At 43.5% G+C, this 17,047-nt stretch overlaps 1 protein-coding gene across 9 annotated transcripts in view; it reads right to left on the bottom strand.

Moving 5' to 3' along the window:
* The window catches only part of IRF2 (interferon regulatory factor 2), a 78,843-nt gene that overhangs the window by 29,854 nt on the left and 31,942 nt on the right, over positions 1-17,047 (bottom strand). For all 9 annotated transcript variants that reach the window (XM_055315663.1, XM_055315667.1, XM_055315661.1 and 6 more), the window contains 4 exons: positions 9,833-9,925; positions 2,525-2,624; positions 1,145-1,321; positions 772-818 (listed from right to left, as the gene is read on the bottom strand). In XM_055315663.1, coding sequence (XP_055171638.1) covers positions 772-818; positions 1,145-1,321; positions 2,525-2,624; positions 9,833-9,919 — 411 coding nt within the window. In that variant the 5' untranslated portion in view covers positions 9,920-9,925. The remainder of the gene's footprint in view (positions 1-771; positions 819-1,144; positions 1,322-2,524; positions 2,625-9,832; positions 9,926-17,047) is intronic.

Here is a 17,047-nt window from a genome sequence, read left to right as displayed (position 1 = left end):
TTCTCTCTGATGGCCTGTAGGCCTGGGGGTGTGGTATCTCCTCTTTGCTCAGCAACTGAAGCTCATCCTCAATTTGGCATGGATATTTGGCTATGCTCTGGCTATTTAACAAAGGCCTTCCAATCCAGGCACAAAGATGCTCACACATCAGGGGATTCCAGACTACACAGCCCCCTGAAAGGCTCACATGCACATGCACGCGCACGTGCACACACACCCCTACAGAAAACCTTTGGGAGTCGTGAGAGTCAGTTCTGGGATGGAGCAGAGAAAATCGGCTGGGAACTAAACTAATAGGGTGTTCAAAGGTACCCCCCAACCTAATGGCATGTCATGGAATAGATAACGTAACAGGTAGGTGATATGTATTAATACAAGTATATAATACATAATATGCCTTAAGATCTACTGAATAGCCTGGAAACGTACTCGATATGATCAGATAGCTGGCTTTTGGAGCTCGCCTGGAGCTCCAGGCCCCGCTGGCAACAGTCGTGGGGACCAGATGGAGGCTTGAGGCCAGCTCAGTGTGAACTGGGGACTTCATTCATAAATTGTTCAGTGAGATCGGATTAAGCAGGGGATAGGTGTACTGAGTCTGCGCGAGGGGACAGGCCAAAGAGGAGACATGAAAAGCACAGAAAACACAACAGCCGAAGAAGAAAGATCAAATACGTCACAGGGATCATGTTACTTGTTTTTATGAGACAGAACAGGAATTACTAACACAGTCACAACTTTGGCTTTTTCATCTGAACCACCAAAGATTACCTTGATGTGCTTAACTCTGTCTTCTTTCTCTGTCTTTGGTTTCTTTCCTGTGGCAACAACAAAAAAATAGTTGGGGGTCACTTCCTGAGGAATATACAGAGAAACGTTCCCCCCCACCTCCTCAGTTCTTTCTGGAACTCTCAATGAACTCTGTATATGCTTTAATCTACACATGGTCAAAATTCCACAGGGTTCTCTGACCGTCTCTGGTGACCTGATGGTCACTTGCCCCAGCCAGGCAGAGCTGGGACGATCATCCACAGTGTGAACAAGTGTTCTAACCTCAGACTTACCACAGATGTGGAAATACAGAAATCATGAAGGTATGGCAATATGTATTACATGGCCATTATTCTAGTCAGTAAATATCTACCTTTCTTAGAAGGTCGCTCAGATAAGGGCAACATCCGGTACACTCTGAATGCATTGTTTCCCTTCTTTATACTTTTATCCTTGACTTCCTCAATGTCAGGCAAGGAGTTCATGGCACATCGAAAATTCGCCTTCCATGTTTTTGGATCAGGTTTATCTACTCCCGGTTGATGCTTTCCTAACAAAATAGCCAAAAGAATGAAGGTTAAGAAAAACAGGGGAAATCATATAGGGTAGAAGTTTCTGGAAACATAGTCTTGCTGACCAGGTACTGCAGAGACCCCATCATTTTTTTTAGAGACCCCATTTTTAATTCCAGGCTACTACAGATTTGCCTGGGACCAAGACTGAATTCCTGGGATGTGAGAACTTTTGTCTTAAAACCTGGACAGCTCTGGGCAAACTGGGACAAACCGGTCACCCTGGCATGAGAAAAAATTAATAATGATAGAAGATAGGAGTCAAGGTAAGTAACAGAGAAAGCTTGGCAGGTCTGGGAGGCCAACAAGCCCAGGTAACTAGAGTGCCTCTTTTTCATCTGACTCTCAAATATTAGTAAAAAGGCTATTCCTATAAACATCTCCCTACTTACATTTTCTTATAAACTAATATATTCTTGATTACCTTTTGGAGAGATAAATTCCAACCAAATTTACCACTCCAGAACAAATAGGTTCTATATTCCCCTGGCGTACACCTGAAGAACATAATCAGAATCCCACATTTACAGGAAATTTAAGGACTAAGTTGCCATAGGATGGGCAAAGTATCACTTCTGAGTGATAGAGTCTGTGGCCCATGGGTCCTGGATGGGATGTGCCTGGGGACACGCCACAGGTTTTTCAGAGCTGTCTTCATGAGGCCATAAGCCATATACATGCAGCGGGGAAAAAAAAACCAACAATGGTTATTAACACTGTATTGTAGAATTGAAATTTGCTGAAAGTAGAACATCAACGTTCTCACCAAAAATAAAAAATAAAAGGTCAAATATGAGAGGTAATGGATGTGTTAATTAATGGGGAGAATCATCTTTACATAGTGCATAAATCAAATCATCACGTGGTATGTTCTAAATATCTTGCAATTTTATTTATCCATTATATCTCAATTTTTTAAAAAAAGAAAGCACTGGGGCACCAGGGTGGCTCAGTCGGTTAAGCGTCTGCCTTCAGCTCAAGTCATGATCTCGGGGTCTTGGGATCAAGCCCTGAAAGTCGGGCTTCCTGCTCAGTGGGAAGTCTGCTTCTCCCTCTGCCCCTCCCACCCCACTCCTGCACTCTCTCTCTCTCTCTCATATAGATAAATAAAATATTTTTAAAAAGGCATGAAAGCAACAACAACAATAGCATCTACCTCTATACAGATGCGGTTTTAATACCTGTATGGATCGCCCAGTTTCTAAAGAGTGGTGCATCTTTTTCCACATCCCACCCATGTCTAGCTGCATGCATCCAAGGGATCTGGAAAATCTTCTTTTCCTAAAAAAAAAAAAAAAAAAAAAGGGAAGAATTAAAAAAAGACTGCGGCAATAGGGTTTTAGCCACCTTTACAGAAGGTCTTTCCATCCTAGCCAGTAAGATTCTCTACTAAGGGACACTGGGTGTGCAGAGTGTCTATGGCAAAATCCACTAGGAACCAAACCTCCCTCCTCACTGGGCCCCAGATCTTGACAGTCCTACTGGGGAAGAGATTCAGAGTCGTATGAAGTCTGGCAGAACAGGAATGCATGCCAAGGTCCAAGGACTTGATTTGGGGATATGCCAATGTGTTCCATTATGTGTGCCATTTCTCCTTAAAGGACCACAGATGACTGGCCACCGACCGAAACTTCTAACGCTTATTGTCATCATTGATTTCCATCATTTGCTAGAGAGGAACTCCAGTTGCCTTAGGTAAATTAAAATTTAGGCAACTTTCCAAAATTATACCCATTTGTGCTGCTAAAGGGAAATTGGGGTTATCTGAGGTCATGGCCACAGAGATCAAATACCTCAAACTACTGTGCAGCCAACAGAAATAGAAGATTCAGTCTAATGTGTCTACTCAGGGGTTAGAACCTGCATGAAACAGCAAGAAGTGCAAAGATGTATGGCAAGTGTGGCCATGATTACTACTTTTCTAGAGAAAAGGCTTTTGGTACAAATCTTATGGTAGACCCTTTCCATCTCTCTCACAGCCTTGAGAGGTAGGTAACTCAGTTTATACCAACCCTGGCAAACATGGGATTGGACACTAGCGTTTTGGAAACAACTTCTTTAAGCAACAACTTGTGCAACTTCTTTAACCAGCAATCCTGACAGGACCAGCAGTCACTAAGTTCCCACGGCACTTCACATTTGACTGCCCACCTGTTCACATGGTCTGAGTTTCCTTTTTTTGCAAGCACCTACTGAGCTACATATATGTAATAATTTCTGCTTTACAGTTGAGGAAACTGAGGAAGAGAATTAAATTATACAGCTAAGGAAGTTATCAAAACAAGTGTCCAAATTCAAAACCAGGTCACGTACCCCACACTCAATCACCTAGTCACATCACACGCTGTCTCCCAGGAGTCAGATGGAGATTTCCCATCCTATGACACATCTGTTGTCTTGGATTCTGTGGAAACCAGGCCCAGGAAAACTGTGTGTTTTTAAGCCCTAGAGGTAGTTCTGGTAGTTTCTAGGTATGGGGAATCCTTGCACAATATACCGGGAAAGGAAAAAAATGTCAGTAGGGATTTTCCACCACTTTGGTCTCACACAATGAAAGACAGGAAGGGTCCCAGTTGACCCCCAAAAGGACTCAATGCCTCTATAGAAGCCTGAGCTAAAAATAGTTCAGAATATTTGAGAGTTCCCCAAAAACTGTCAAAAGGGAAAATTCTGTTGTATTTAAAACTCAGTTAATAAAAAGAACTGAAAGTGAGAGACTTCTCATAAACCCCTCCCCATCCATGGAGATAGCATGGTTTCAGGTCAGCCATTTCCAAAGAGCAGTGATCAGACAAGGGCTGGGTGAAATTTTATTTTATTCTATTTTATTTTATTTTTTAATTTTATTTTTTTAATGTAGATGTAACATCAGAAAGCAGAGTCTTTTAATGCAGTTTTTGATGTTCACATGAAAATGAAAAAAAAAAAAAAACAACAACAACTAAATGTATTTTGGTGAAGGAAGTTCTCCTGAAAGTGCAACCAGCATCTAAATGTTTATGCCTAAAGATGCAGATCCTTTATAGAATTGCTGCTGCACATTTCTGTAGGTCCAAAGAGTTGTGGAGGTGATGCAATCTGAAATCTATCTTAAACACAAAGTTGATTCTGATAGATTTTATCACTAATCATCAGGCCAATGCATCTCAAAACAATAATGAGATACCATCTCCTACCCCCCAGGATGACAGAATAAAGTAATATAAGTAAATAAATAATAAGTTGGTGGTCAGGATGGAGAAAGAGGAACATTCCTACATTGCTGGCGGGAATGTCAAATGGTGTAGACGCTGTGGAAATCATTTGGCTATTCCTCAAAAAGTTAAACACAGAGTCCACAAGACCCAGTAATTTCATTCAAAGACTTATAAACAGATGTCGAAACAAACATTTATATGTGAATGTTCATAACAGCACTACTCACAATAGCCCAAATGTCCATCAACCAATGAATGGATAAAGGAAATGTTGTACATGCACAAAATGGAATATTATTCAGCCACAAAAAGGAATGTGGCATTGACAAGTGCGACAACACAAATGAGCCTTGAACATTATGCTAAGTGAAAGAAGCTTTCTACAAAAGGCCACATATTGAATGGTCCCATTTATGTGAAATGAGCAGAAAAGGCAAATCCACAGAGATAGAGAGCAGATTAGTGGATGCCTTGCACAACGAAAAGATTTAAAATACTTTGCAATGCAAAGTGACTGCTTAATGGGCAAGTGTTTCTTTCTGGGGTGATGAAAATTCTGGAATTATAGTGGTGAGGCTTGCATATAACATTATGAGTAGACAATGCTACTGAATTATACATTTAAAAAATGGTTAAAGTGGTAAATTTTTTAAAAACCTCATGTCACTTTTAACTAGTTTTTCATACTGCAAAAAATACTAACAAACATATCACATGTATCTTTTTTTTTAAAAAAAAACACTATGCTAAAGATAAAGAAAATGAGACTCATTTTAAAACTGAAAGAGATTCTGACCAATAAACATTCCAGTCATAGATCATTGTGTCCTATGGGATGGTGACAGCGTTGCTCTGGGTCTGTGTAGCCTCTGTGACATCAGTATGTGCCATTAGAAGCCCTGAGCGTCCCCTCCACACAGGCTGTGCACACTGTGTATGGAAGTACAACATGTTCCAGACTCTACTCATGTTTATAGAGAGAGAAGACTCTGCCCACATGAGGGAAGGAGAGAGAATCACTGCTTGAGTTGAGAAGTTAAGATTATCTTGAGTAATGCAGAACAGACGTATGTTGACCCCAAAGGGAAACCGGTTCTCTTCACTCCCTCTGCCTCTTCCCTCCCCTAGTACTTGTAAGATGTTCCAACGTACACTATTTTTGTTTGGACTCCTTACCTTGTGCTGAGCCTGCCTGACATTTCCACAAGCACAAGCCTGTTTTCAATGTGAACAGAAGGATAAGGTATGGAGCTACCTGGTGACACCGTACACTTGGGGAGAGGCCTCAGCTCCAGGGTCTAGGCAGCTCTCCCACATGAAATGAGCATGTCAATAACTGAGTGGCGGGGCAGCCCGGGTGGCTCAGCGGTTTAGCGCCACCTTTGGCCCAGGGCCTGATCTGGTGACCCGGGATCGAATCCCACCTTGGGCTCCCTGCATGGAGCCTGCCTCTCCCTCTGCCTGTGACTCTGCCTCTCTCTCTCTCTCTGTGTATCTCTCATGAATAAATAAATAAATAAATCTTTAAAAAAAAAAATAACAGAGTGGGAATCAACCAGAGCTGTAAGAGAAACCACGAACCTGGTCATGGCTGCCTCCTTCCTTCCTCAAGAAATGGCCCAGAGAAACCACAAGCAAGCATTTGGACCAGTCCAGAACTGACCTGGTCTTTTGGACAAGTCAATGCCAAGAAGGAAAATAAATAAATAAATAAATAAATAAATAAATAAATAAATAAATAAATAAGGGCCACTGTTCATAATCAAGGCAATCAGGAGACACTTCAAGTCAGAATAGCATTCTCTGGATTCTGACTGAAGAAATCAATTGTAAAAACATATTTTTGGGGAATACACAAGGCATTCCGAATATGGATGATGCAGGGATGAGATTGAAAAATTATGATTAATGATGAGTGGTTTATTCAATTGGTGATCCTACTGTGAATACACAGAAAATGCTCTTAAGTCTTACTGACATGTAGTATCAGGGAGTTGCTTTCAAATGCCATACACATATACACACAGAAATATTTTAAATGTTAGTAATTTTTAAACTGGATGTGAATTTGAAAACTACACAAGAGGGGCGCCTGGGTGGCTTAGTCAGTTAAGTGTCTGCTTTTGGCCCAGGTCATGATCCCGGGGTCCTGGGACTAAGCCCCACATCAGGCTCCCTGCTCAGTGGGGAGTCTGCTTCTTCCTCCACCCCTTCTCCACAATGGTGCTCTTAGTCTCTCTCAAATAAATGAATAAAATGTTTAAAAATAAAAGTAAAAAAACAAAACTACATTAGAATGTGCAGGATTCCTAGGTGACTCAGTGGTTTAGCATTTGCCTTCAGCTTAGAGTGTGGTCCCAGGGTCCTGGGATCGAGTCCCACGTTGGGCTCCCTGCATGGAGCCTGCTTCTCCCTCTGCCTGTGTCTCTGCCTCTCTCTTTCTCTCTCTGTGTCTCTCATGAATAAATAAATAAAATCTAAAAAAAAAAAAGAATTTGCTATACTATTCTTTCTAGTCATTAGACTATTCAAATCTGCGAGTATGTTTGCAAATACTCATAATAAAAAGTAACAGGCCCAAGCCAAGGCCTTTTTCATGAGCTAGTGATAATGCTGCTTTGCCAGACATCCTCCCTGCTCCTTCAGAGGATACAAGCCATCACCATCCTCCTCAGGATGCATTAAGAATAAGAAATGAGGGACGCCTTGGTGGCTCAGCCGTTGAGCATCTGCCTTTGGCTCAGGGCGTGATCCTGGAGTCCCGGGATCTGAGTCCCACATGGGGCTCCCTGCAGGGAGTCTGCTTCTCCCTCTGCCTGTGTCTCTGCCTCTCTCTCTCTCTCTCTCTGCCTCTCATGAATAAATAAATAAAATCTTAAAAAAAGAAAAAGAAATGGAAACAAATTTAAGGCATCCATTAGCCACCTATTTGTCTCTTACTAAGATGTCCCGGATATGATGGACTCTCCACTTGAAAGGAACATGACACCCGCCAACCCGATGTGCTTAAGCCCAGTTATCTTAACAGAACGAAGCCACAGTCCCCAACACTGGTCCTCTTGGAGGGCACACACATCGCTCACCTAGAGCTGCCCACGGGTCAGGCAGGAGGCCTAGCACCGAGCCAGCGAGCAGCAGCAATCAAGACGTCCCTGGCCTGCTCTCCGGGGCCTTCCAGCACGGAGGCCTTCACCACCACCAACAACCAGTCCTGAACAACTAATGTGTAAGTGGGTAACAAAGCCCCACAGACAGTGCCGTTTTCTGAGTTATAACCAGTCCTCAGCAGGAGAAGAGATTTTACAATGACCCCAAGCCACTGAACACACAGTGGGGATTCTCAGAGTGCTTCTGAACAGAAGAGGGGGCGCCCGGTGGCTCAGCGGTTGAGCATCCGCCTTCGGCTCAGGTCACGATCTGGTGGTTCCAGGTGCTTCCTTGGCTCATGGCTGTGTCTCTGCAATCTCTACCTCTGTCTCCATGTGGCCTCTGCTCTCCTTTCTCTTCTACGGATGCTTGTCATCCCATTGGCCCAGCTGGACAAGCTAGGATAACCTTGAGATCCTTAACTTCTTCTGAAGACCCTTTTTTTCCAAGTAATTACACATCCACAGGTTCCAGGGGTTAGGACGTTAGCACAAACCAACCCACTAGGAGGAGAGTTAACCGCACCATATCAAGTGCCTACTCGTACAGGGGACGCAATAACACCGTAAGTCTACCCCTTGCATCGAGTCAGCCCAAATCAGTGGAGATATATATTTTTTTTAGTGGATATATTTTTAAAGAAGAAAAAAAATCACTTCTCTTCAGAAATCAGGAACTTCTGTTTAAATGTCATAAAAGGCAATGTTATCTTGTTCTTTAAAACATAATCCTACTTAGTGTCTCTATACCTTAGCTTCCAGGTCTGTAGAATGGAAAACATAACAGTATCTCCCCCATTGTGGGGATTATGTGAGTTGATGCATGTGTCTTGCTTAGACGAGTACCTGGCATTATTAAGAAGCATTAGTTTTTATTATTATTATCATTATTGAGCACCTTACGTTTCTTCAATTCTCCTTGATGACAGTCCCCCTTTCCTTCTCCACCTGCAGCTCCGCTAACCATGCAAGCCAAGACCCAACCTGATTTCCTGTTTGTTTCTTTGGAGCAGGCTAATTACAAAACCCCTTCAGGATACCAATCTGAAACATTATGGACAGAGCAAGCCTAGAAAAAGAAATTGTTTGCCATAAGACCTTCAGATAGAGGGCAGCTCACCTGAAATGAGCACATCGTTTACTTATTTCTATTTATTCCATCCTGCTTCAGAAAAGGCCCGCTGAAACCGATGCACTCAAATACAATACGGTCACATTTAAAATAAGTGGAAAAAGAATAAGTGGGTGAGGGAGAAAGAAATAAGGCTTGAGAGATATCTGAAAAGACAAGCTTGAGCCAGGGAGTGATCTTAGCAAGCAGAGCAATGCAGCAGTATCCCGCACACTTGTTAGAAGTGGGCCACAATCAGGCTCCGAGCTCTGGAGCGCCACACAAAGATAAAGCCCTACCAGCTGAATTATTCATCAGGCCCTTAAGATTACAATGAGGGGGAGGCAGAAGAGGAAAAGGAAATTTACTCAAAAGAACTGCAATATTCCTGGCAGTGGGAGAGCAACCTCTCCCTTGGGCCCTCTTAAAGAAGGCGCGGTATGTCCACTGCTTTTCTAAGCGATAAATCTATTTTTTCAGGTGTTCTTTATTTTGACATCCATTCTCTTCCTGACTCACTCCTAACAGGTAGGATCAGTTCGATCGAGAGTCTGAGGCTGATAAAGGAAGGATTTATATACATGTGTGTGTACATATGTGGGGAGCAGGGGGTCGTAAGGGACAGCGTACTTTTTTAAAGACCTGTAGGCACACAAACAGTGTTTCACAATAAAAAGAGAAAACTTTTTTTTTTTTAAGTCCCAAAACAAAAGTTTTCTTTACTCAGAAGAATACTGAGAGGAACGCCAGTATACTCCATTCCCAACACAAAACCCACGTTTCCTTGTCCTCCAATCCTAGAAGCCAGGAGAAGCAAGAGAGGAGTTCAGAGAAGGAAGAGGGTGAGAATCATTAAAGAATAACACAGATCATTTCTGGTTGGCTGGTTTTGTCATTAATAAGCATAAGATTTTGAAGACAAAGAGTGCAAGTTTCCTTTTCGGCAGTTTCCATGCATATCTTTTAGTAAGAGTAAGGACCTCTCTCTCTCTCCGCCCCCCCCCCCCCACACACACAGGCACCCAACACACTTACCTTGTTAAGCCACTTTAGCCCTGGTATCGTATTTGAGTTTATCTGTTCCTCCAGCCATGGGCGCATCCGCATCCTTTCCACCGGCATGGTACCCTTTTGCAGAAGAGAAACATGGTATCAGGCAATTTTGCTAGCGACTGTCACGTCTGAACTGTAAAGTGCTACACCTCTCTCTAGCACTTATCTTCATCCTATTTGCATGTAAATTTAAATTTAATGTGGGATTCAGAAGCAAAAATGAGGCCCATTCAAGCCTCCAGCTATCAACCCCATGGGCAGTGTGACATCATCCTCTTTTCAACCCCTAGCTGTATCTTCCTCCTTTTACTTGTTTTCTCCTCTAAAAATGAGCTCTGAAAATTCTACTGCGATGAATTTGGGTTGACTTGATCAAAGTCTCACTCTCTCTTCCAGCTTGCAGAGGACTTGTCTCTCCTCTGTGCCTCCCCAGCTCATGCCAGAGTTCAAGTATCAGTCCACGAACCATGTGGGACCACAGCCTTGGCCTCAGGAGTCTAATTCCATTCTAGAACTCAATTCTAGAACCAGTACATCTCTCCCAGTTCATTTTATTTTATTTTTTATTTATTTATGATAGTCACACACAGAGAGAGAGGCAGAGACATAGGCAGAGGGAGAAGCAGGCTCCATGCACCGGGAGCCTGACGTGGGATTCGATCCCGGGTCTCCAGGATTGCGCCCTGGGCCAAAGGCAGGCACCAAACCGCTGCGCCACCCAGGGATCCCCTTTTTTTTCTTTTATTTTTTTTTAATTTTTTTTATTTATTTATGATAGTCACACACAGAGAGAGAGGCAGAGACATAGGCAGAGGGAGAAGGAGGCTCCATGGCACCGGGAGCCTGCATCTCTCCCAGTTCAGATCCACTCACTGTTGCAGACGCCTCACCTCGGGCTCCTTGCTCATACTGCACTCTCTGCTCCTCCCTCCCTACGCTTTGCCCATCCCTACCCATCCTCCAAGACTCAGTTTCTGCTCTCTCCTTCTCCACAGGCCTTCTCAGACCACTCCAGCCTGAAGAAATCTTCCTCCTGGACTTCCCTAATTCTCACGGATCTTACATTGCTCTTTTGAGAATCAAACATTGCTTCAGAGCAGCTTTTCTATGCTGTCTTTATTCTTATCCAACTCTCATCTATAAACTTTTCCACTGTGTACACCTCTCTCTCTTCCTAACCAAACAGTAGGCTCTTTGAGGGCAGGAACTCTACCTCCCGTAGGTCTTTTTATATTCCTACAAAGCCCAAAGGTTGCCTTCCACCCAGGAGATGTTTATTTTTTTTTTAATTTTTATTTATTTATGATAGTCACAGAGAGAGAGAGAGAGAGAGAGAGAGAGAGAGAGAGGCAGAGACATAGGCAGACATAGGCTCCCATGTGGGAGCCCGATGTGGGATTCGATCCCGGGTCTCCAGGATCACGCCCTGGGCCAAAGGCAGGCGCCAAACCGCTGCACCACCCAGGGATCCCCCAGGAGATGTTTAAACAAGATCCAGACCAGCCCTGAAAGGTCAGCCAAGCCGGGCTGCCATTGTGGGTTGGCCCTGACCACTCATATGGAGGCTTCAGGCCATCATTCTTTGAGGTAAGTAATAGGAAGCTCAGGGACAGGCCCAAAAGGGCCCCCAACACAGATGCTCTTAGTGGTTCTGAATTCATCCCATCCCCTCATGCATTCATCCACTCATTCAAGGATCACTTATTGAGAATATTCCAGGAAAGGGCGAGACATCCTCTAGCACCTAGAAACTCCCAGTCTAACAGAACACAGGAAGGAAGAGATTACCACACCACATGAAGAGCCCTGTGTACCGAATGATACTAGAAAGTAGTCGGCAACGGACAGGGTGACAGAGTCAGGCTGGCCCTGCGGGGCCTGGAAAACCATGCCTGAGATTCTGGTCATCATCCCCAGACTGAAGGGAGGAGAACCGGAAGTTAATGCAAATGAATGATATGATTAATCTTGTCAACAGTAAAGGGAAGGGCTGATTACAAAATCCAGACCAGGGCTTCACCAACTTGAACGGGGACACAAATCTTGATTTGGTAAGTCTAGGTGAGCCCTGGGATTCCGCAGTTCTAATAAAGCTCCAAGGCCCTTGGACCAGACTCTGAGGAGCAAGGCTCTCGATTGCCTTTTATTTTTAATTATGAGCCACCTCCTCTTCTGCACTCTTCCCGCAAAGTCTGGTCATCCTAGCAGGCAGACCCCTTCTATTAGTCTCAGCAGGTCAGGTTCCAGATAACCTGTCTGTCAGTCCATCCCTTGTTTACATGCTGTGCCTTTCTAACAAGGACACAGCTCAACCGAACTTCAGCCTATCGCTTACCCAGCCAATCACACATGTAAAAAATGGTCTAAATCTTTAATCAGGACTGTCATTAATCATCAGCAGATTTTTCTGGAAAAACAAAGACAGCAAGTATTGCCTTATCAGAGTAGGACAGGCTCATTTACAAAGGGCTTCTCTTATTCCAGGTTCTACATTTTGTTTTATTTTAAACACCCAGGACGTCCCCGATGTCACACAGAGAAAAAACTAATCCTTTTACATGAAAATACTTCCTCTATTTATATTTGATTTTACAGCCTGGCCGCACGCCCCACACACTAACTAGGTAATGAATTACCAGTGGTCTCCCCACCCGGCACAGAAGAGAACAGGTGCCGTCTGACACAGATTTCCCATGGCTATCACAAGTTGAACGCACATCCTGACTTCTGCGGAAGAAAGCAAAGATGGAATTCTATATTGACCCTAGCACCAGAAATTCATCATTTAGTTTGACACAAAAAATAAATTAGATTTCCAGAGATGAAAAGGCTGGGAGGATAGTCACAGAGGGTTAGAGACCAGATAGTAGGGAAAGATGCTTCCTTGGCCTGCGTCTTCTAGCTCTGTCGATGAAATTTACGGGGACAGATTGGTCTTCCTGTTATAAGGCAAGGTTCCCATAGACCCCTGGTCTGATGGGCCACATGAGACTCGTGGGAAAGGCATGGAAATGCTTAGAAAGACAAAGAGGTGCTATTTTTTGCCAAGAGAACCAAAATCTGCCAGAAATCGAGGCACTTGTGTTCCAGCCCTGACCTTGCCATTACTGGTGTGTGTCCTCGGGCTAGTCACTCAAACCCTCTGGTCTGCACTTTGATCATCTAGGAAAATAAGAGGTTTCAAAAAGATAACTTCTCAAGTGAGCTATGACCCTAGGAATCCTCCTGTAACAGGAAGGCTCGTCATCTGCTTTATCTTTTTTGTAAGCTTCTGATCTTGTACACTGGGTTGTTTTTAAAAGTGAAATGCTTGAGGCGCCTGGGTGGTTCAGTAAGTTAAGTGGCCAACTCTTGATTTCAGCTCAGGTCATGATCTCAGGCTCCAGGGATCGAGCCCCATGTCCGTCCATCCGTCCATCCATCAGTCCAGCTCTGTATTCGGTGGAGAGTCTACATGAAGATTCTCTCTCCCTCTCCCTCTGCAACTCCTGCCGCTCGCACGTATGCACACATTCTCTCCAAAATAAATCTTTTTTTTAAGTGAAATGCTAAAATCTTATAATTCTATAAACCTAAAATATGAAGCAGCTACCCTCAAGCTTGACAAAAGGCACTTTCTAAAATCACCTATCATTACACCTTTGAGATGTGAGGTTGGGATCATCTTTAAAACCGTAATATCAGCCTCTAAATCAGTTCAGTACATGGAGGGTACTTAGAATATTAATGGCACCAGTGATGCTGCATAAATGTATGCAACAGTCCCCCATGAAGTTGACAATGGTATGGTCATGTTCACGGCCAGTAACAATAATCTTGAATTTTAACCTAAATAACTGATTTTTGGATCTTGGAATAGTAACAGCAATGGTTACCATTTACTGAGCATATACTATATGCCAACCCATTAAAACCAGAGTTTTCTGAGTTTCTCATGTAATTCTTATAACCCTAAAAAATAAGGACTTTAGTATTCCATGTTATAGACAACAGGATAGGTAAAGGAATTGCTTAAAGACAATCTGCTAGTAAGGAGGAAGCCAAGACTCTCACTCGGATCTCTCTGAAATGCCCAACTTCAGAAACCCTAACACCTGCTCTTTTCTTAGTCTAGAAAGTACTCAGTTATGATGGTCTTTTAACTGTTCTACTTACTGAGCCTTTCCCAACTCCTGTCTGTTTTGCATACCACTGACATATTAAATTTCCTAAAATACCACTTAAATCATGTTAATGTTCTGTTCTAGAGACTTCTAAACATCCCTGCTGGATTTAATAATAAAATCCTTGGCTGAGATGAGGGGGGCGGTGCGCTTCTGGTAATGACACAATAGGTAATTCAGACCTAACTCCCAAGGTGAATAACAAGAAAACCTATACAAAACATTCTTTTTTTTAAATCTGTTTAAAAGGATCAGGGAAGTAACAAGTAGGAGAGCAGGATCTGGGGGAAGAAAGAAACCCAGGAAGGTAAACCTGATGTTCGGAGCGCTCTTATCCTAGCCTGGAGGCATCTGCCAATTCCAGGATAGAAGGCTGCAGGGCACAGAAGCTGAGCAAAGCTTCTAACACATTCGGGTGACCAGGAGGACAAGAATTGAAGATCAGGACCTAAACTAGGAATAGGGAGTCCTGGAAACCACACACTCACCCGCCACCACCCCCAAGCTTCGTTTGGGATAAAACTAAATGGAAATAGACTAACCTCAAAGACTGAAGTCGAGCTTTGAATCACCTCAATCCCTGATCAAATTAAAATAACCTGGAACTCCCAGAAGTAAATGTAATCATATCTTGAGGAAGATAACATTATCCTAGGATTTATATTATCTCTGGAGTTTTTCATACACCAGCAATATAGCTGAGAACACAAGGATAAAAGGCAATGAAATAAAAAAAATCAATGAAATATGAACAACAAAAACAGATCCACAGGGATTCAGACATGAGTCTTAAACAGATATAAGGGATACAGAGATACCAAAAGTTTTCGGACACAGCCTTTAACACAAGTATGCCTCACATGTTCAAGGAACTAAAAGACAAGATGGACAATGTTGGCAGAGAACTAGAAAGTAAAAAAAGAAATTCTAGAGCTAAAGGGCAAATAATTAAAATTAATAACTCAAACGGTGGGTTTACTAATAGATCAGACACTACGATAAAGAAATAGTAGAAAGAAGATAGGTCGGAAGGAAATAAACAGAATGAAGCACTTAGAGACAAAAGGGCGGGAAATGTTAAAAAGAACATAAAATCCATAGCATTTTTTTATTTTAGAGGTAAAAAGATCTAAAATATGGGCAGTCTGTAGTTCCACAAAGAGAAAGAATGAGGCAAGAGCGGTATTTGCAGACAGTGACCACATATTTAAATAATTTACTACAAACCCCAAACAGATAAATACAAATAAAACCACACTATAGTACATGTGCTGAAAACCAAAACCATAGCGAAAAATCTTAAAGATGGCTAGAGGGAAAAAAAGACAGGCATCACCTTCAAAGTACAAGTAACAAAAACCACAAGACCAGAGGCCTTATGGTTGCTACTCAACAGAAGCCATGGAAGACAGAAGACAGCAGAAAGGGCTTCCGTGTGAGTCTGTCGCCAACACAGACCACAGCAGCGTCCCATCCCATTTCTTCCGCAGCTGAGACATTTATTAGTTTTATCAGTAACTTTTGAGGGGTCTTGTCACCTAGTAGCCCTCCCTCCATAGCCATGCCCACCCTCTGACCAACTGATGGAAATGCTGCCCTCCTAATAAAAGCTAGCTCCAACCTCTGTTCATGCATGAAAATTTCTCTCACGTCTCTAACCAGCGGACCCTCTGCTTCTAGGGCAGGTCCTGTCTGCAGGACCCAGTCATCCAGTGTTATCCACAGATATTTATTAAACACATGTTATGGGGCACCTGGGTGGCTCAGCGGTTGAGCATCTGCCTTTGGCTCAGGGCGTGATCCTGGAGTCCCAGGATCGAGCCCCACATCAGGCTCCCTGCATGGAGCCTGCTTCTCCCTCTGCCTACATCTCTGCCTCTCTCACTGTGTCTCTCAAGAATAAATAAATAAAATCTTAAAAAAAAATAAAAATAAACACATGTTACTGCAAGGGGCTCTGCTCAATGCAGAGGATTCAGAGATGTGTAAGACAGGATCACTACCCTCAAGGAATTCATAAGTGAACTGGGGGCATGAGACATTAATCCTATTAAGCTACCTAATAATACTATAATTATGATAATAAAAGACTGCACCAGGGATGGCAGAGGCAGAACACGATTAATTGCCAAGTGCATCAACTAGTTGGTGAGGAATACATAAATCACCATTGGGTGGGTTTGTAAGGGAAAGCTTTGCGGCGCAAGAAGACTTTATAGTATGGGCAGGAATAGTCCAGGTGCAGAGGGGGTGGCAAGGAAGCCAGGCAAAGGTGAAGGCAGAGCCAGGAAGCTGGGAAGATGGGTCTCCTGATGTGGGCGGAGCAACTGACTTATGTGGGTGGAGCTTCGTGAGAGTCAGGAGCAGGGCAGCAGGTGAGCAGAGGAGCAGGTGAGCAGGTGCGCAGGTGGGCAGGCTGGTTGGTTACCAGAAATCATCGCTAACCCACACTGTGGCCCTTGTCACTTAAATATAGTCATCCCCATCTTAGAGAGGAGGGAAAGCATAGCTTGAAAAGGTGACTTCAGGAAGAGAAAAAACCATGTCCAAGTCCTCCAAGGCCCCAGAGAAGGGACCAAGGCTTCATGATCCCCCCCCACCCCTCCAAATCGCCCAGCTTGTGTAGAGGCTGCTGAAACCACTGGGTGTGCGCTGGAGACCGGCTGTGTGGCACTATGGTGACACAGGCAGCAGTCACACGGGGGCAAACACAGGCAAGGAGGTGAGCCAATGAGCTACTGCTCTGGTCCAGGCAGTGGCTCTTCCTGAACACGCGGGCATCTTTCCCCAAGTGCAAGCTCCGCTTGCATGACGTTCTCCACTCCTCACGCTGACCTCTGTACCCTTTTGGCCAAAGTTAAAAATTCCAGTTCAAAATTATGTGAATTGAGAGGAAGCTGGAGTTGAAAACTGAAAATCCTCGCCATCATCAGCCCCAACACCTCGCTCAAGCGCTTCCTAGGAATCAGACACTAACTAGGCCAGGGGCTTTTTGTGCGTTATTTCATTTAATCTTCAAACCAGCTACATGAGG

Source organism: Nyctereutes procyonoides, unplaced genomic scaffold (genome assembly GCF_905146905.1).
Source record: "Nyctereutes procyonoides isolate TBG_1078 unplaced genomic scaffold, NYPRO_anot_genome, whole genome shotgun sequence".
Classification (NCBI taxonomy): domain Eukaryota; kingdom Metazoa; phylum Chordata; class Mammalia; order Carnivora; family Canidae; genus Nyctereutes; species Nyctereutes procyonoides.
Note: the sequence above shows the minus strand (reverse complement) of the source record. Positions and strands in the feature narration are given on the sequence as shown.